General features: G+C 25.6%; 1 protein-coding gene across 1 annotated transcript in view; it reads right to left on the bottom strand.

Moving 5' to 3' along the window:
* Nucleotides 1-2,774: 2,774 nt before the first annotated feature.
* Nucleotides 2,775-22,681, bottom strand: part of LOC145829302 (armadillo repeat-containing protein 2-like) — a 51,178-nt gene continuing 31,271 nt past the window's right edge. The window contains exons 12-18 of the mRNA XM_082937065.1: nt 21,907-22,091; nt 18,023-18,229; nt 15,047-15,181; nt 12,973-13,089; nt 12,081-12,213; nt 5,565-5,710; nt 2,775-3,285 (exon numbers count right to left, since the gene is read on the bottom strand). Coding sequence (XP_082793191.1) covers nt 3,140-3,285; nt 5,565-5,710; nt 12,081-12,213; nt 12,973-13,089; nt 15,047-15,181; nt 18,023-18,229; nt 21,907-22,091 — 1,069 coding nt within the window. The 3' untranslated portion in view covers nt 2,775-3,139. The remainder of the gene's footprint in view (nt 3,286-5,564; nt 5,711-12,080; nt 12,214-12,972; nt 13,090-15,046; nt 15,182-18,022; nt 18,230-21,906; nt 22,092-22,681) is intronic.

Below are 22,681 nucleotides of genomic sequence, written 5' to 3' on the forward strand. Positions count from 1 at the left end.
TTTATTCAACAATATTAACTAAGGTACTTTTAAAATGTATCGTAAACAGGACCACGTAAAATTACAGTAACGCTGAAAAAATTGTTACTTAAATATTGTTCAAAACTTACTGTGCACCTATTCACACTCGTTTAAAATAGGGAAATACTACTGTGCGGTACACACTACAGTGTTTACTTTAAGAAACTTTGTTTTTCACTGAATTAAATACTTTTTAATGCATAATTTACGCAAACTAGTGCTAATCAGTAAATAATTTCGTTTTTATTGCATTTTGATATAATAACTTACTTAAATTTCCCAGAAACTTTAAAAAGTTAACATGTTTATAGTTTTATTAGTTCGAAAAACTCAACTACTTGAAAATACCCTACTTTTTCTGAAAACGAATTGTAACTTAAAATAACAAAGTAATGACTTTAGATTAATAAATTTAAGATTAGGAATACAATAGATTTCCTTGGATAATTTGTCTAGTGATTTGTTGTTCTTCAATTATACCGTTTCATGCTATTTACTCGCTAATAAATTGTAGGCTTCTAAGTAAATGAATAGGTTTTTATTAGGAAGCTACCGTTTTAAAATATTTCATCTTTTGGATCATAGAAAGTTATCATATTGACAATTTACTATGCATCTTAAAGTTGTTACGCACTTTTTTTACATACGGTATGCATAGATTTATTATTAGTTACGAGCAAAATGTCAAAAAATTATGTAGATTTCAGATAGGAGATCTTTAAAAAAATCCATTGAATAAATAAGATCTTCGGCAGGGGTCGGCAGCCTATTTTCAATCATAGGCATGTTTTTATAAAAAGAAACTTGCGGGGTTGGCATTGTTTCGATAACATATTTCTGCGGACAAGAGTTACATTAAAAAAATTGAGCTTATAAAGATAAAACAACAACTTCAAACAAAAAATTGAACACAGTTGGCCTAAAATATTAACTATAAAATTAAGTTTAAAACTAGATTATATCGCAAAAAGTTCGATTATTTAAAAAGTATGTTTTAAGCAAAAAAAATCATCGCGAACTGCAGATTTTCGTTTTGCTGGCCGCCGTTCGCCTACCCTTTTTCCGTGGGATGTGTAAATTAAATAACTAGTTTGAAAACTATTTATTTATGTCAACTGTGCTGTACAACCATTTTAATGCTTATAACTTTAAACTATTTTTTTTTTACTATAAGTATATCGATGTCAACAACGGTTATTTAAATTATAGTTTAAACTAATTTATTGGTAGAGTAATCTTAACCTTTTATTATAACAAGAATAAATTTTGTAGTTTCAAAACAAAATAACTATCAGTTACCTGTTTTAATTTTCATGCGAAAATTTCGATGCAAATATTGTATAGTTCTCAAATTTCCCATAACGTTAGAATAAGTAAAGTAGCAAGGTGCAAAGAAGACACGGTTGATTATTCTATAACTAAATCATTTAAGTTTTACGCTTCATATACCGAGTGTTTCTAATGCTGTTTTTTTTGGGGTAAATCTGTATACTGCTACTCGTATTTTTTGTAAACAGAGCTGAAAATAAAACAAGTTCTATAAAAAATTTTTGAGCTTACAAATTAACAAAATCTTAGAAATGTTTTTAGAGTACAAAACATACATTAAGTACATTTTCTTTTTAAACACCTGGTTCGAGAATATTTGAACGATTTTTTATAACTTATACTTTACATCATTAATGTAAAGAATTTAAAAGCAGTTTTTTAAGGTTATGAATGGTTAAATACTAATGAAACTACAAATCATAAGTTTTTGTACTCCGAAATTATTATTGCTGAAAAACTTTTAAACGTAATAAACAAGGTCAAGTCTAAAGATTAGTCACTACGTTTCGATTTTACGACAAATCATATGGAAAATTAAGTCATTTATAGTTTTTCTAGATGTATATACCTTTCTTAAACCAAGTTGTATTTGTAATGAAACATGATATCTTCTAAACTTAATAAGTTGAGCATTTAGTATTTACATAAACTTGTAAATTAATCTACCAACATCAATGTTTTTACCGAAAAAAATTTTTTAATCTTTATTAAAAACTCGATTAATAGTACTACCTACTACGTAAAAAATTTAAAATTAATTACATATATCGGTCTTTTTTTATTAAAACTAATTCATTTATCTACCAACAGCTTTAACTTTTTTGATATGAAGCAAATATTTGAAATTAGTTCAGTTGTACAATATTCTTAATTATAAACATGGTGCAATTTTGTTAAATAACTTTTTGGGTCAATAAATAGCCAAAATTGCCTCCAAGGGGCGAAATTTCCCACTTTAAGAAACTGGTATAGGCATTTAATAACAAAGTATGTTTAAGATCAAGATAATTAAAAATTTTGATATATATTATATAAAACCCTACGTTTTTTAAGCTTAGTTGCATTAGTTACTTTGTTCAATTTACAGTAATTTTTGATAATCTTGTTCAAAAAATTAATTTACGACTTACAATATAATGATATTACAACGTACCACTTAAAAAAACACTTAAACATTTTTTTTTTAATTTAACTTTTGATTTACAGATTGATTTCTTGTTGATATGTATTTTAAAAATTAATTAGATTAAAAAGTTTAGATAAACAAATAATAACTTATATAAGTATAAGCTTATATAAATTAATTAAAGTAAAATTTGTAGGAGTTTTCTGTTTATCTTTAGATGCAAATTCATAAAGAATATTAGATGCATTTCAATAGACACACATGTATAGAAAACTTTTTTAAAGTCGTGTTAGTGAAATATTCTATTACATTTTTATAACTTACAATACAAAATAAGATTATATAGCTAAATCATCAGTTAAAAAATGTTACTAAAATAAAGTTTGTATAACTAGTATTATAAAAATTAAAAACAAACTAAATCATATACAAAAAATACCTTAACTGAAATAGGTTAACTGAAAAAGCAAGTAGTAAAAAATCTATCTAAATAGTATGTTAAACAACAACATTGCACTAACAAAAGAGTTAAAACGAAATTGTATATTTATACAACTAGCTTTGCTACAGATCATATTCTTAAAAAAAAATATTTAAAACAAAATAATGTCAGTATTCTTAAACTTGATTATCATCAGCTTCAACAGGAATTAATTGAGAACACTAAGTATTGACACCAAGGTTTTGTAACTTGTTAACTAAGGGTTGTGCAAAGTATAAAAACTCATTTTCCCACCCGTCAAGAAAATTAGTGCAGTACTCTGGATTCGACTCATTTAAGCTACTTTTGTTTTCCATAAAGGACTTATCTGTTTAAATTTATAAAACAAACTTTCACTACGTTAAAAATGATTAACTAACAAACCTATAGTGAAATACAAATCATAGTACTTAGATACATACTATTTCGCATAAATCATTTATTTCAACAAAAAAGTTGCAATCAGCTATTAACAGAAATTAAAAAATATATATAAATGTTTTAATAAGTAATGTTAATAAGATTATAATACAAAGATGATTAATTAAAAATTCTAGTCTGTTTAAGACTCTAGTTCACATTTTGCTAAAGCTATCAAAATAAAGTAAAATAAAAGTATATGTTTACAACACTGAAATAGTTTTATATATACTAGTTTTTTTTTCAAATTTTTAACTATTAGATAATCTAATAAATAAAATACATTTAAAAAACCATTTTTGTTTAAAGTTAAATACAAAGACAAGTTAAACTTTTGTTCCACACTTATTTAACTTGTTTACAGCGTTGAACTTAAACAACACTTTTATTGAAAATTTATTTGCACACCCTAAATTGTTAAAGCCATACAGTGGCCCAGTATTTCTATTTAAATTAACATTGAGCCCTCTTTAAAAACTTAAATACTTTCTGCTTACAAAATCTGCTTTGATAACTGACGCTATTTGCAAACAAACAGCTGTCAGCAATATAGGGTTGCCAAGTGTTTTAGGCAAATTTTATCCAGGTTTTCAAAATTTCTTCTGGGTTTTTAAAACTACACGTTTAAGGTTTTTTTTCTTAATTTAAAGGTAAAAAACTGTGTTAAATAGTATAAGAACATTGAAAAGATATCTTAAAACTTCTTTAAATAATTTTTTAATAAAATATTGTTTTGATTATGACAAAAAAAATTCTATCAGCGATTCTTAACCTGAAGTAAATTTACCCCTGGTGGTAAATTCCCTTGTTTTAGGGGGTTAACTATCTATATTACAAGTTATGTAAATTAATGTTTATTAACTGTCTTTTTATTTATAACTTAGTATTTAACTGTTTTTTTAAAGATAAATAAACTCTTTAAATGTTACGGTTTTTTTATTTATAAAAAGCTTAAAATTCAAAAGATATAGTTTTTTTTCCTCAAAACTAAACACTATTCTGTATATTGGGGGTAAATTAGGTAACAATTTTCCAAAAAGCGGTAAAACATGAAAAAAAGGTTAAGAACCGCTGATCTATACGATAGATTTTTTTGTGTCAAATCGAAATTTTACTGCTTAACATGTAGAAGTTGTTTATAATTCAAGGTTTGTCCAGTTTTATTAGCCTAAATTGTCAAAATACAGGTTTTTCGAGAATTCCAGGTTTTTTGGCAACCCTGAATATCGGAAAAAAAGTCTTCTTTGTATAAAATATGACTCCCCTATGGCATTATAAAATTGGATTACCCTATGGCCTTAAAGATTAAATGCTTTTGGATGGAGAATTACTGTTTTATTGATTTTAAATTCAATCAAAATTATTAGAGAACATTGAATGAAGTATATCAAGGTTAATTGATTTAGGAATGAAAAATTAAAACCTAAAACCATTAAGTCCATTAAAACTTAAAACAGTCCTAAAAAAAGTAATACAGTATTATGAATAGATGAAATTAAAATGACAAAGAATTAATCAACATTCTTTTTTTTAATTAATTTTTTAACGCATAAACGAGGTGCAAACATAAAATTAACCTTTGTATTTTATATCATTTGCAACTTCTACAGCAACTAATAAATATTTAAGATTCTGTTCATTATAGGTCTATTACAATTTGTAAAAGTATGTAAAACTGCTAAATTGGTATGACTTAATAATTTAGTCAGAGCTGGTGTCTTTTCAAGGGACTTTTTGTTGTTAATTTAGTGTGGTTAGTTTTTAAATTATAGACGATAAGTCTCTTTGAAAAAAAAAGAAACATTCTTAATCCAATTTATTGGAACCAGATCAAAAAAAATTTTGAAATCAATATTTGGAAGGATAGTTTTTTATTGAAATCAAGTTACAGCCAGTTCCGGGTCTTAGCAAATAAGGTCGCTATATTAATGAAATCAGACAAAAGGTGCTATAAAAAACGTTATGAATTATGCAGCATGATTTTTTAGTATATATACTCCATATTAGTATATAAGCTCAATAATAAATTCAATAAAAGCTTATACTCAAGAAAAAATCTAAGCAGACTATGCATAACTATCTAATAGTTAGAAAATGGTAAATGAAAAAACTTAGTTTCAATTATTATTTTCGACTAGATAAATGCTATATCTAAATCTGTTAATCATTTGACATAATTCTTCTTACCAGTTAGATCTTGTAAAGTCTGAAGAAGAGATGAGTATTGTACATTAAAATCCGAGTCGCCTGACAACAAATTCCACATAAGCTGACAGCACAAACCGCACAACTGCCAGTCGTGCATAGCAAAATCTTGAAGTACATCACATATCCTTAAATTTTTAAAGACTTCTTGAGACTATAACATAATTTTACTGATTACAATTATCAAAGCGAGTTTAAATTGTTGTCAAAAAAATAAATAATAAAATGAAATCAATTAATTATATATAAGTTTAATATTGTCATTAACATTTACATAGGTATCTAGAAAAAAAGTTAAGTAGTACTTAAACATTGGCCTTAAATTATATTCTTTACATAGGTATAATTATAAGTAAACTATTGTAATCAGATTTTAAAAAGCTTCAATTTGTTTTAGTATTTTATTTTAGCTACCATATGCTTTTTACAAACGATAAAAATTGAGATAGATTTAAATTTATTATAACTATTGTCTCTTCTATTGTGAAACAAAACTTTAAAACTTATTACTAATTAACGAAAAAAAGTATTTAATGATTACTTTAATTTTAATGTAATTTAATTTAATGTAATTTACATTTAATAAATGTATTTAATTTTTAAAAAGACTCCTTTTTTGTCTTTGTCATTGTGCTTTCAATTCTAATTTAGACACTTACAGTTTTTAAAACTTGTAAAGAAACATTTCTTAAAATTTAAAGCTCTTAAAATTAAAACAGTTCTAAAACAGCCAGTTTTCAACAAATCTTCATACAATTCTGTATAAATTCTATTAAACTAATCATGTCTAAAAAAATTATTGAATATTTTTTTAAAGGATTATAGCATTTACTAAAGCATTTATTATCATTTAATTAAAATCCTTATAGTCTTAAATTTACATACAAAATATTTAAAGTAAACTTTTAAACCTATATTAATGCTTGTGTTTATAAAATAAAGCTTAAAGAATATAGACTATTTTTATGATTATAATGTAACTGTCTTAGTTTTTTTTTTCTTGAATTATAGAAAAAAAATCAAGCATTTACGGTTTGTTTGGTTTTAGCCTTTTTCTTTAAATAAACCCTCTTATTTTATTTAATTAGAAAATGGCAAAACAAAATGTAGCTTCTAGAAGCTTGTATCTGTCTATTTATAAAGTTAAACTTATGTAACAAAAAATAGATAGTTTCATACAAAAAGTAAAAATGCCAATAAATCAAAACATTTGTAAGTTTATATATAAAATAACACAAACATCTATAAATGGTTTGTTTGTTTATAGGTGCGTAAGTCTGTTTAGAAAAATTCAGAATAAATCTCAATAGTATCAGATAAAATAACCGAATTTATTTTTAGTTCTATAACAACAAATTTTCGTTAATTCTTAAGTTATTACTCTAAAATAACAAAAAAAAGTTTAATATGAATTGCTGACAATAGTACTAATAAAATGCAACGGAAAATTTTAGTGACTAATAATAAAATGAACAGCCGAATGAAACTTTCTCACCTAAGTTGACTTAAGATGTATAAAGTCGTGAATACGTTAGTTGAGTCATTATGTTTATTAAATGCAAACTTATACACTATGACGTCAAAATAATTTTTGAATTAATACTAGTTTAGACAACTTTGAAAACTATAAATTAGTACAGGATCTTTGGGAAATAATTTAGAAAGATTAAAATAGTTTTTATTTGCAGAAAACCCTGATTTATTAACTCTACCATTACTTAATAAAAACTTTGGTTTTATACTAATACACAAAACCTCAGTCTCATGAAGTTAAAAAAAAAACATTTTTACGTATTTATGTTAAAATTTGAAGCCATGTATTGATATTCAAACTTTATGTTTTAAGGAATTGTTTTCCACTCTTTGACATAAAAAACTTAAGTTATTTAAAAACAAACTTAAAACTTTATATAAGAACTCAATTTCAAACTTAATTTTGTTTAGAATTCAAGTTTTATATAAGTTCGTTTTATACATAAAAGGCAAATATCACGTCGTAAATAGTAAGTTTAGAATTATTCAATCACCTAGTTAATGAACGTTTCTGTATTTTTGGTTTAATTTTCTTAACACTATATGGTAAAAGTTATATCGGTAAATCCTATTTTTTATTATCACGACAAAAGATGCCAAACGTAATTGTTTTGTGATTCTATTAATGTGTTTTAAATGCTATATTTTAAACTAATAAACAAATTTTCAATTAGTTTTCAATAAAATTAAACAAAACATAAATAACTTACTTAACAGTAATCATGGCAAAAGTTTGATAACATTGTACTGTGTGGCATTAATCTTGAAAGGCTAAAGTTCTTTTTGTAGATGTCAGGATGTTTTTATTACTTGTTAATTAGGTAATATTAGATAAAAATGAATAATGATAAAATACAACCGTCAATTGCATTCTCATTGATAGTTAAAAATAAATAAAAAAACTTTACATCTCTCATTGTTATCACTTTCATTAAATCTGTATTTTTTCCAATATGTTATAGATCAGGATTCAGCAGCCTTTTACTACTCAGGAGCCAGCTTTCCTAGAAAAAGTGGCTCGCGGGCCGCATAGTGTATAAAAAAGTTTTTACAATAATTGTAGTATTACAATTAAATAAACAAGTAAATTACTGTTTTAATTAAAGATGTGATAAAATATGCAATAGACAATCACTAGTAACTAATTATTATGAAATTAAGAGCTTAATCGTAAGCTTCTACAGCAATTTTTTTTTTGTTTGAAGGTGTATGTTTTTTCTGAAAGGTACATTCAAGGGAGCAGATTTTTTCTTTGCGGCCTGCAGTTTGCTCACCCCTATATACATAATTGTTAAATCTATAATTAGAAACATTTTCGAACCTGATTTTAAACGAAACTACTATTATTATTATTGCAGTTTAGACAACATAATTTGTTTATTGTATTGTGTTAAAATGATTTTTTTTTAACTTTTGTGATTTACAGTTTAATATTTAAAATAAAGCTTTAGTATGAATTAGTAATAACTATTTGTTTTACTATGGAAAAATTTTACGTTAAAAAAAGGTATTGGTATTTTAATCATAGCTGTATACATTTATGATTATATGTTATGTTTTTAGTTTTATTTTAGCTTTATTTGTATATGAAATTTTTTACCTTTAATCAAATAAGAAAAACTGAATTTAAAAACTACTCTTTGGTTAAATTTTGAAATCTTAGCACAAACGTGTTAGCATGGTAAGTAAATACTAATTACATCTAAAAAAATAGGAGCTAGCGTCAATGCATGTAATTGGTCAGTAGTTACATATCAATATCACGCCACATAAGATTGCCACACATACGCATTTGAAAATTTCAAACAAAGCTAACTCAGTTTTTATTGTATTGTTACAATATCCAAGTGTGATTTTAATAAGGATTGTATCCGTTACTTGAGTGTTTGTTGGGACAAGTTTGTTGTTTTGCTCATATTTTAAGAAGCATCGCTTGTTTTGTCTCTTTAATGAGCATTTTCGGCTTTGTTTTTAAACTTCTTACTACTTGATTTTACTAGTATGCCTGATTGTATTTATTTTCCTTTGAGAAAACTTAACTGTTTATGTATTGAGGCTAAAATTTTTAATTAATTTTTTTATCTCTTATACATTGTAAAATAACTTATGAAACAGATACTTGGTATGTAAAAAGATTTTTTGAAGAAACTATATGAAAATGCAGTGCACTATTTTAAATAAAGAGAACTTATTTAGCTAAATTTTATTCAGTTAACTTTGAACCAATGTTAACTTTGTTTCGATTTAGTTAAACAAAGCTTAGACACTTGGTATATTGCTAAAATATAGTGTTCTCATCAACATAGTTTGTATCATTGCTAAATTTAACGTTAATTAACAGTGATTGTCACTTTTGTTTTGAAGTAACGCCACATCTTTTATGCTACAAACTTATAAATGCGTCTTTATTTTGTCAGATATAAAGTATGTACTAAAAATACCTATAAAGGTTACTGTAGTACATTATTTACATGCAAGAGATTATGAAATCATAAGCTACTTAATGAACAAGCAGTGGCTAATAATGCGATCATGTATACAAACTTAAAAATAAGTTTCCTTCTTTTTTGCAAACAAATATATATTACTAAAATTTTTATTGTTATTAGTTTTGTTGTGATTTACTAAAGTTATTGTGAGTCTAGAAATAAATCATATATTTTAAGATTTTTTTTTCACAATAAATAAATGCATGAGAAAATTTAAATTAGTTTTTAAAGGTATATACTTTGTTTCTAAGACGTATTAAGTTTAGTTTTATTTGTAAAGTTGTTAAATAAAATTAAAATTTTTGAAAGTGCGACATAAAAAGGTAGCTAGTTAGGTTACTTTCAAGGTACTGCAAACAGAATTTTTTAATAAAAACTTCACTTTTATTACAACTTAGTTTGTTGTTCTTTAGGAGTATTTATTTTAACTCTGAAATTCAAAGTAGAATTACTTCATACCCTATATAATATATTATTTAAAGACATATGACTTTTAACTACTCTAGGGCTAAATTAACCTTTAATTTTAAGTAAATCAAAAAGTAGTTTTGACTTAAAAGTTATAAAGTAGTAATTTTTAATAAGAATACTTCTTAATGCGAAACTAATGCTTAAATATTTTAGTGAATGTCAATTGATTAATTCATTTTGATCAGTAAAAAAATGTTTTTGTATTTTTAACACAATTATCTTACTGTAATTTAATCAAGGGTTTATACTTTATATTTTAAATACTTGAGTGCAACCAAATTTTAAATACAATTTAATAAACTTTCAACCTGTACCGCTGTTTTAGTTTTTTTTTTTTGTTAAGCTTTTTTTGGAAAATATTACAAGCATAGAAAAATTAAAATATAACAAAGTTAAAAGTATAACATAAAATACCCTTTTAGAAGTATTATTTTATATATACAATATTTAAAACAAAAAATATCTTATGAAAGACTTTTTAAGTACAAACAAAGCGACAATTTTAAGACAATGAGTGTTTGTATACAAAAATCAGTCGGTTTAAATAGTAAATAAGCATTTTTTATTACAAGTTTTACTCAACTATGAGTATATAAATTAAAAATAACGAAACTAAAAGAATTAACCAAGTATTTATATAATATCGTTTGGTTTATCATTTCCATAGTTAAATAGTTTAAAACACGGTACAATCTCTAATAATTCTGTTTTTATTTTTCTAATCATTGTAACTTATCTAAATCGAATGTCTAATTTATCAACTATAACAATGATTGAATAGTCTAATTGTAAAAAGTTATTTTGTTTCGTTAAAATGATCGTTTACATTTAAATGAAACCGTAATTTAAATAAACTATTTTTTTAAATATATAAAACTAATATTTAACGACAAAGCAAAATTTTAAAACTAAAATTCATAAATACCGCATAACTTTCTTTTAGTTCACACGTAAACTATATCATGACGTATTTTTATAAGGCTTAATTTTGTTCTAGTGGTAGTAGAAAATTGTTTTCACTAAAGTTTTCAATTGATAAAAAAACAGAAAGTATCTTTACACTTTGCACATATTCAATACATGGTTGCCACTGATCAAGCTGAGAAAAATTTCCTGACTTTTCCTGACTTTTTACCAAAATTTTCCTGACTTTTCTAAATCAAACTCTTAAATTAAACTTATTCTATAATATATAATCTAATACTAGAAACTATATTTAGCTTTCAATCAAATTTTCATACAGGAGACTGCAGTTTTATAAAGGATATTTTACTAACTTATACCAGATGAAGGCATTGGAAATAAAGTTAAATATTTTTGTAAATTTTTGGGAAAATTTTGGAATATTTTTCTGACTTCAAAGGACTTTTAATTAATTTTTACCATTTGAAGGCTTTGGAAACAAGGAATTCTGGAAATTTAAACAGACAAAATTTGACTTTTTTTTTAATTTTATCAAATTTCCTGACTTTTCCTGACTTTTTTTCAAAACCCCCCATTTTTCCTGACTTTTCCTGACTTTTGTCATTTTTTTAAATTTTTCCTGACTTTTCCTGATTTCCTGACTTTTCCTGACCGAGTGGCAACCCTGTCAATAACATATTCCACGTACTATCGGTATAACTTAGATGTTATAGGTTTTTAAACAACCATAGTAATAACCTTAATCGATTTTATTTTAAACTTTTAATATTTCAAACAAAAAGAGTGTGAGTTATGCAGTTTTTATACACAATTTATATACATATAAGGTTTTGCTACCACTACACGAGTTAATTACAGACAAGCATATAATAAATAAATAAATAAATAAATAAATAAATAACCTTAGTAAAAAGAGATACAACGAAAGTAGTAAAATTAGACTTTTTGTTTATTTAACCAACTTAATTATTAACAATAAAAAGCACATACCCGAAATACAAAATTTTAAATATACATCCGTAGTAGTCTTCAAAAATTTTTGATTATGTCTGAAAAAAAAAATAAAAACTAAATGACGTACTTGACAACTATTCCTTCTTTAATCAAAACGTGTCGTTTATTTGAATCCCCACTAATATTTATAAGAACTCCGCAGCTATTGTACACCAACGCGTGATCTCCAGAATCCAATAAGGTTGTCATTATCAAGTCAACTTTAAAAAATTAAATTATAAATTCAAGAGAATTATAAAACAAAACCAAATTCAAACTGAACTATACAAATCAATGGATTTTGTTTCAACAATTGAATATAAAATTAGAATTTAACAGGTTTATGGCTTTAAACGTTAAAGAACAATTATGTACAGTAAACGACCTTTGAGGAATCTAAAAAGACGTATCTTATACAGATACTTAAACCTTTATGGAGTTTAAAACAAAAGAGTATAAAAATATACCAGCATTTTTTTTTAAATAAAAATCTATTAGAAATTAAACTAATTTAGTTAAGTTTATAAAAACTGAAAAACATTATATTATTAATATTGGTAAAACTAATACATATATGTAAGAATTCCTTCATGCGTTACTTTGAAAAAATATAGTAATAAAAACTGTTTGAAAAAAGAAAGAAATTATTTTTAGAAGCATTACTATTTAATCACAATCAAGTAAAAAGCATATTTATAAAATCATTACAAAAAAGTTAAACTTCGGTAGTTTTACACAAGTTATATTTTATTTTAAAAAATAGGACCGAAGATTTCTGAGTACTAACGGCATCTATTGCTAAAGCTTACTGCAAATAGTTAATTCAAAATTGTTTATTATTTTCGAAAAACTTTTCTAACAGTTTATATTCAGTTTGTAAGTATTATTAGTCTGTAATAAAAAAAGTAGTTTGATTTTCGAAACATATTTAAACTCTTTACCACATGCGTAGTTATATTAGCTTTAAACTTTTTTCAAACCTTTATGTTTGTGCACAAGATTTCTAACATCCTGATATTTAGTCAAGTTACCAAGAACTCTAGCGACTTCAGTAACATAGGATAACATATCCTCACAAGTTAGTAACTTCGTCACAACTAAAATTTTATTATTGAATAAAAGTTAACTTTGTCTACATATTTAGCTAGACTAAAAAACCGTATATGTTATTAAATATCTTAACTAAGCTTGAGTAATAAACAAAGTTTGTTATTGCTGAAGTTATAAAGGTCTCATTAGTAAAAGCAACTAATATTTTATTTATTATCATACTTACACTTTGCAAACTTTAAAATAGTATGTTTAAATTTAACGCTAAATTAAATAAATTTTCCAGTGCATAACTTGAATAGAAACTTTAAAACAACCAATTGCAAAACTATTAGAATATATTTTAGAGAATTTTCAGCCCATTCTGATGGATAAAATGATTAGGTTAATTATAAAGATTAAGTTTAACAAAATTATGAAGTATTTGTATTAATTTTGTTTCAACAATTGAATATAAAATAAGAATTTAACAGGTTTTTAGCTTTATAAGTTAAAGAACAATTATGTACATTTGAAGAATCTAAAAAGACGTTTCTCAAAAAAAAAGTGACGGTATTTATAAGGTCAGTCCTCACTGTGATAGTGATGATGCGGAAAAATGCCTAATAAATTGCACTTAGGTATTGATCAGCATGTTTTGAAAATTCTCAAAAGTTAAATTAAGGGTCGGACTGCATTAAAAACTTAAGAAAAAGTATATTTAAGCAGTTGATTAATATCATGATAACATTAATATATAAACTAATCGACAACCATGAGTGTGTCAGTAATTTCTGATTTCAATGCGAGCTGAAAACTCTTTACAGCTACATATTTTGAAAGTCTAATTTTTTCGACTGTTAAAGCCTAATTAACGTAAATAGAAAAATTATTCATCAAACTAGACATTTTGAATGTTTATACTAAATCGTTATATTAAGTTGCTTATTTTACATAATTTCAAAAGCTTATTTTGTCTCATTTCAATTTTGTTTATAGTATCTTTAATTTAGTTCAGTATGATTTCAATTTCAAAAACTAAATATTTTAAAACTCTTTAACTATTAATGTAGTACTATTTCAATCAACGCACAATGTACAAAAACTTGAATTTTCATTACTTTAATTAGTCTAAAAAATGAAAATCAGTGAAACGTCATTAAGAAAAGTTTCGAGTAATGATATTAAACTTTATAATATTTAGGTATAACCTAAGGTAAAATACTAAACCACTTTTAACTTTATACATGTTTTATTTAAAAAAAAATAAATAAAGGCACTTAATAAAAACTAAGCTTTTTATATGGGCAAATATGTAAATAACTTTAATAAGACTACAAGTTTAACAACTATTACTTCAATTTCAGATATAATTTCCTTTTTTTTAATAGAAGCTTAGGTAAATAAAAAAAAAGTGCAATACAAGTAAACCAAAACAAATCTTAAATTAGGTTTTCTTGTTACGCATATTGCAATTTAATTGTAAAATATTGACATTAACTTTTTTGGATATACATGTGCACACTAAAATTTTTGAAAACAATAACGTAAGTTTGGTGAGATTGTTAGTATATTCAATTACGTACTAAAGCTCAAAAAATTTAATTTATAAATGCTTACTTTACAAGCAAGCATTGAACATAATATTTCTTAAATGTAGAAGCAGACGGATATTTACAATTTGGCTATCATTTAAGCTTTGGTTATAGAGCCTTAGGCTGTTTTGTAAAATTAGGTGTTTTGAAAAAAAAATAATCGATGATCCTAATCAGTCTAACAAATTTTTGTTTGGAAACTTGTTGAGTGAATTTAAATAAATATTAAATTGTTAGAATTTCAATCACAAAAACATCACAAAAAAAGCTTTGCTGTAAGTTACATTACATATATATATTTGAAGACAGTAAAAAGCTGTTAGAAGTATTATATCCACTAAATTAAACTAATGTTTTTAATTTATAGCTTAAATTAGCGTTATGTTAAACGAACATTTATCTAACATTAATTTAAACAAACAAAACTAGCTTGTGGTCAACTCTATTCTAAGCAAAAAGACAGAAGTTTTCGTATTCACAATGTCATTATTGTAATAAACAAGATTATTGAGAGCTATGATACAATTTGTTACCATTTCTTTTCCTTTTGAGCATTTTTCATCATCTGAAATATTTTTTTATACTAAATTAATTCTAAATAGAACATTGTTCAACCAAGTGAGATAAATATTTATTACGTTTTATATTATTTCATTTAAATCAAATATAAAATATGATTATGTAAAATTTAGGTGTAAGATCAATGAACTAGTTTGTGTATATCAGGATTTCCAAAAGTGGGCGATACTGCCCCATGGGGGCGATTTTAGTAAGTTCAGGTGCAATAATTAGTAAAGGAGCGAAAGAGGGCGATATTAAAATTTTGAAACTTATACTAGATATTGTTGAATTGCAGATGAAGAGCAAAAAAAAGTTTTAGGTGTTTTAAATGGTAGCCTTTTGAGTAGTAGGGGGGCAATAGCTTTTCTAATTTCTTTAAAGGGGGCAATTTTCAAAAAAAGTTTGGGAAACCTTGGTCTATATGTCATAAAATTATCATTTTATAATGTGCTATCAAATATTTGTAAGTAAGTCAAACTAAATCTACATACCATATTAATATAAAACAAATTATGGCTAAATATTATATATTTAAAACAAAAAAATGTAACAAAAGAGTATAAAACTAATAATATACTAATATTAGTACTTGCGTGCACCAACCAGATAAAGAAGGCAATAATCGTAATAAAAACTATAAACGTAAACCAAAACATCAGTATACAGGTAAGGATTTTAAAACTTTGGAAAGAGTTACTTATTAACGTAATTTAAAAATAAGGTCGTTATAAAGAACTATGAAGTTTATAAATACCATACTGTATTAAATAAAAAAACAAATTAAATTGAACATTAACTGGCTTAAATACCGATCTTGGCACTTAATTGCTTATTTTAACATTTTTAAAAAAATCAAGACATATAATAAAAGTACGTATCACTTAGCGTATCGAAATCTTTGAAGGTTTTATTGTAGCCTATAGAAATTTGCGTTCTAATGCATAACTAACTGTTTTAATATTTCCTGAAATATTTATTTAAAGACTAAGAGCTTTAAAATTCCAAACTGAACAAGTAATAAATATCTCAAAATAATTATATTTTCTTCAAAACGTTTTAAGCAGTCTTCATAGTTTATTTCCAACTATTAGTAAGATAGTTTCATATAAGTATATTTTGCTATAAGAAAATCATTATTAAAATACGTGAGCTTTCAGTATTTTTTTTAATTACAATATCTAATACCTCGTGTTAATTCAATGAAGACTTACTTTAAACTAAAATTTTCCATTGTCAAAAATATAGAAGATCGGTTTAAAGTGATTGATTGAAAAACCTTACATAAATTCATGTAAGAAACTTGTTTGAAAAATGGTTGTACAAAAAATTTTAACTTCAATTTTATTCTTGTAAAAATAAACTATCAACTTTCATATTAGAATTATACGATAAGCTAATATTAGTTTCGGTAAATTAGTTGTTAAAACACTTATTTTTATACCTTTTAACTTTAGAAGAATCGTTATAATTGGTATAGAGTTAAATAAATTTTTGAGCTATTTCAAAAACTTCCTAAAATGAAACATTTTATTTTAGTCAATAAATTAAGGTTTTAGATGATTTCTGGAATAACGCACTAACAACTAACTAAATTAGCTCTTGATCATCATGTAGTGGTTACTAAAAATTAAGTTTGAAAATGGTCAGTTATGTTTATAACTTAATGATAAAGAGAATTGTGTTTAAATACTAACTAGTATAACTAAATAATTTATAACAAAATCAAAGAAAAGTAAGCTTCGAAAGTAATATTTATTTTTTGACATTTAAATTAAACTGAGATTAATATCAAAAACCTAATGGTACGTATTGATTATAAAACTTTTACTGAAAACATAGTTTTTATTAGAAACATTTCCGTTAGAAAAGCTAAAAAATACAATAAACAACAAAAACTTTTTGGTTAATCAATAAGTCTAAGGATCAAAATAAAAACTTTTTTTTTCATTTACAAACATTTTATAATGGATATAGAACAATATAGTGTAAATTTCATAGTCTATAAACAAACAAAATATACCAAAAATAAATAATTTGTATGTATTTACTAATAGACACAGACACCAGGAATTTTTTTTTTGAGATACTTCAAAAATACAGATAAATAGAAAAAATATGTACAATGTAATTATTGAAGCATTACAATTGAATCAAAATAAAAATAGTGTTTTACAAATATGCAATAAAATCTCTACGAGCAGTATAAGTTTTGTTTGTACTTTACATATACTTTCATATAATTGAAATAATTTTAGTAGTGATAGGTATGTACTTATTCCTTAAACTTTTGAGAAATATTTACAAATAATTCTGTCTTTTATAAGCTTATATTAAAAGTATCTTATAACTTGAATTTATTATGTATTTTTAAATATCAGTTTCTGTAAAGAATTTCCGTATAAAAATAGATAATGTTTTCCTAACTGGATTGTTTACTTTTTAATAAAATAAAGTTTTGTATAAATTTCACTTACATTATAAAACAATTTTGGACATCCAACCTTTTTATGAATAAAGCAAATATAAATATTAATATACAATCTAAAATGTTTGATTAATTTATTTGTTTTATATTTTGCCGGATTGTGTTTTTTATTTTGATAGGCATTAATGAGATTTTGATACATTAGTTACAAAATAATTTATTCAAAGTTATTCACGATTAAACGTTAAAATTGTAAGTTTATAAACCAGCCTAAGCGTAAAATTAAACATTTATTATATATAGATGTTCGCTTTTAATAGTTACTCCTGGTTTGAAGCAATTTTCTATTGTATATATTTTACTATTGAATAACAAAGGAAGATTATTGTTAATATCTCAAAAACGTAAAAGTTTACTCACCAATGTGACATGTAATAATATGCATAAGAGACTTAAGCAATTCAGAGTCATTTGAGATGCGAACACCAACATCTTCATTCATTGACATGTTAGCAATAACACGAAGTCCTTTAACTACCACTTCCTTATTCGATATATCATGAAGTTGATTATTAATGACTTCGGTTGTAAGAGAATAAACTGACCAATTACTGCATTCATCACTATCTGACAAGAATATAAAATTTTGACTTATACATTATAATTTATAAACTAAGACAAACTAAATTGTTTTCTTTCTTTTAAATTAAAATATACAGTTGATTACAGAAATATACATTTTGAAAGCTATAAAAATTAATAACATATTTTTGATCTTGCATAATATTTTTCTGCTGATTACCAGAACTTTTTTTTAATAAATGCAGCCCTCAAAGGTTTCATTCTAAATAGTGCGGCCCGCGAGCAATTTTTTCTAGGAAAATTGGCCCGCGAGTTACATAAGGCTGCCGACCCCTGGCTTAAAATATTACGAAAAAAATACGTGCGTTAGGTTGCTTATAATAAAGGCGACCTTTGAATTTTCAGCTGCAAATTAATTTGCTTATAAGAAATATCACAAAAACACTATACGAATTTTAGTTGACTTGAAGAAGCGTAGGTAGAGGCGAAATCAGTTTTTCTGAAAATAACCCCTATGTAAGTTGTATAAGACCTTAAAAATTCGACCTTCAAATTTTTAGTTGGAAATTTTTCTACATTTAACCAATTGTCACAATATCTTATTCTATCGTTTTTAAACGATTTGAAGAAAGTTTCATGGAGGCACTTCTTAATTATTATCGCAAAAAATCTTAAAATTAACGAAAAATGATAAAAAATGATAGACAATCAAAAAATGCCTCCATGAAACTTTTTTTCAAATCGTAAAAACGCGAAGAATGTGATTTTGTGATAATTGCTTTATGTAAAAAATTTTCCAACCAAAAACTTAAAGGTCAAAATTTTAAGGTCCAATACAATTTACATTGTAACAAACTTGCCCTTTGTTAATAAACTATATTATAGTTTTCGGCCATTTTCGTTATGTGTTGGCGGTTAATGTTTTCAATGTTTATAAAGTTGTTATTAATGTAAGCTGATTTTTTACCTATATAATAGTGCCAACCTTGATTTTCTTCATTGGTGTTATTACTTGATCGCAATATTAAACTATTAGAAAGTTTAAAACTGGTTGTTTTAAATTTAAATTAAAGTTGTAAAATAAAGTTTTTAAAACTATTAAGCTATTCTATATTTCCTTGTATTTAATATTTAATTTATTTAATATGGAGCAGGAAAATGTAGGTTTAAACCCCAGCTCCAAACGCTCTAGGTTTTATTGTTGAAAAAAATATTAATAAAAATAAGAGGAGCTTTACCTCTATATCTAAAAGTAATCCCTTAACACAGGCCAAGGTTACAATTGGTGACCCGGACGTGATACCCAACCTCAGTTGACTAAATCTTTAGAAGATCAAATAAGGGAACTAAAAATCTAAAATAAAGATTTGGAGAGGTAGAAAGCAGCTATATTACTAGAAGAAGAACTCTACCAACTCAAGCTCCAAAACCTTTCATTGACTAGACAGACAGATCAGGAGGACCAGGATAATCAGGAAAGAATGAGGTCAAGTCAAGAAAAAAACAGGTATGACATAAGACAAAATCTTTCAACTTTTGTAAGGAAGCACTCAATACATAGGAAACCCCACAGTTTGCAGCTAGCCCCAGATATACAAGCCCCACCTTGCAACAAGCCATATATCAGGAGGTGCAGTATGAGGGTGTGCAAAGATTGCATTTGGGTGATGAGATACTCAAATGGTTGAAAAATTTAAGATATGACATCAAGGATGCAAAAACTCAATTCTTATATTTTTAAAAGCGCATGGCTGACCATAGCATCTATGATGAGGATGACAAATATTTTGTGCTAAGAGAATATTGGCCAAATGACATGTCAGCCTACATCCTGTGCACAGAGCACAGAGAAAGAAATTTTAAAACCTTGCGTGCTTACTTAATGCATAAGGATGGAGCATTACCACGGGTTTTGCTTCCGAAAAAACAAATTCGGAATATCAGTGGCTGTGACCTAAATAATGAGGTCTCGAAATGGCTACTTGACCTGGAAAATAAAGAAATATTACATAAGTTTCTTTTTTAGCACTTGATTCCTAACCATTTAAAAAATAGAGTGTCTAGTAATCTGTCACTTGGATTACAAGAGTTCAAAAGATGTGCCATGGATGTCTGCGATGTAGACATGAGAAACTCAAGAAATGCTTCAAGAGAGATCAGATATTTTAACAGACCAAAACGGAATCAGCAGTTCCTGAGCCAAAGAAGGAATGTACAGCCAGCCAGCCAGACAATTTGGGCAGAGACAGACTGGAGGCTCATTTAATAACGACCACTATCAAAATTCAGATAACAGGCAGTGCTATCAACACAAAAGTATGGTCCTTCAGCACGTGGATGTGATAACCCAGACATATGCTCTATAGAAAATGTAACTACCCCATACCAACAAAAAACGATCACTCGTTCTCCTTTCAATGAGAGACAGAGAGGATGGAGGTAAAAAAGTTCTCTAGAAGGCTGTCAGGACTTGTAGAACTACCAAGCTATCAAATCTACAGGCTAGAATTACCCCCGTTGAAATAGCTAGTGACATTCAAAGCCCATGTAATGTCACAGCTTGTTAACCAAACCTTATCCTCAAATTTTTAAGAACCATTATCAGTCAAAAGACAGAACAAACGGGAGCACTGGAGGAAATTTTAAAACAAGGTGGTATAGCCATAAAATAGATATGAAAAGTTAACAAGTAAAACGGAACCGAACTGTCCAAATATATTTGGAAGCTAAAACGCAATAATACTAACTAAAACATTAAATGGAAAATTTTACACCACATCAGGCATATAAGGAATCTGCAGAGAATCTGCATTATCTGCACCTATGAAAAGATGGAAATAGCAAACGCTGACGGGGAACTTCTTTAAATAAAAGGAACGAATTAATATGTTCATGTGTACATTTTAAAAAGCATTTTGATAAGAACATCACTATTTTAATTTGTACAAGCAAATATTTAAACCAATTTATAATTACGTCACAATACAATAGTGAAACTTTTTTAAACAAGTAAATTCAGCCTAATGCTTTAGTTTAAGAGTTGTTTTCTTTTTTAGTTGTTCACAAATTTTACAAGGCTGCTAAATGTTAGTATACTTACTTAGTTATTTATTTGTTTGAGTTTTAAAACTATAATATTATCAAGTAGCTTACATTTTTCAAAGTTTAAGATAAACTAACCTAATAACATTATGATTTTCCTATATTAATAAATTTGAACTATAGGCTTTATTTAGATTTTGTTAAGTTTTTTGTTTTAGTTTTTTATTTAAAGTTTAGCCTATTGTCTTCCTGCATGTTATTATAAACCTTTATCTTAATATTAATATAATTTTTTATTTTAAATAATATAGTGTTTAAAAACAATCAATAATAAGAATAAAAAATAATATAGTGTATAAATGTTAAAAAATATTATGAAACAAGCATTGTGTAAAAAATTTAAATTTGTTTTGATAACTTTATTAAGCATCCATAAAATTTAAGAAGAACTAATTTTCATCAGTAGCTACTAAAAAAACCATTCGTATAAAACTCTTCAAACCTCTATTTACTAAAATAAGTATTCAAATTATAATTAAAACATTAAAAAAAACGACAAGGAAACTGTAATCTGAAAAGATTATTTAAAAAAAAACAAAACAACTGAAATTGTAACCTCATATCTTATGTCTACTTTATTAGAGTAGACTTAGATTAAGTATAATAAGAAATTTTAAAACCTGTAAAATTAAAAAGTAATTCTCTAGCGAAATTGTTGTTTGCAAGAATATTTCCAAACACGAACAGTAACCTGATGACAATTTTTTCATTTGTCAAATGATTACGTAACGAAGACATTAGTACATTTGTCCACTGCGGGCAAGTCAGTAGATTATTCACTACACTCTCCGAAACCGTTAGTTTACTATAACAATACTTTTTTAAACATTACTTAATAAGTAAACTTATAGTTTATACAAAAATAAAGAATAATTGTTTTTTTGTTACTTTAAAAAATTTTACATAATTTTTTTTCATGACATACGTGAAAACTTGTAAGTTTTTACTGATGTTATTGCATGTTAAACATTTTTACCGGTGCTTTGTTATACATACTAGAGTTTCTTTACATTTAAGGTCTAGTAAATAGAATCTACTGCTGTATGCCTTGAAGTTAGTGCTAGTTATAAACGATTTGTCTATTTTCTTAATACAACCAAAGCAAAAAGTATGTTCAAGTCAAACTAAAAAACAAAAAGGGAATCAAAAACTGAAGTTACGAAAATGGTTGACGATAAAGCATTGCAATAATCAAAATTTGTTGCTATCAGTATGAGTGTTTCCTTCATTTTAAATCTATCGAACACTGCTTTGTTAGCAAAAAAAGAACAACCTTTCGGTTTGCAAACATAACAGGTTACTGGTAACAAAATGATAATGCAAGTATAATACTTCAATAACGAAGCTATTAATGTCATAGGTAGTTATTTTTTGCTGAGTTTTAAATAAGTTACA

This window comes from Thalia democratica, chromosome 2 (assembly GCF_965202585.1).
Source record: "Thalia democratica chromosome 2, ktThaDemo2.hap1.1, whole genome shotgun sequence".
Taxonomy (NCBI): domain Eukaryota; kingdom Metazoa; phylum Chordata; class Thaliacea; order Salpida; family Salpidae; genus Thalia; species Thalia democratica.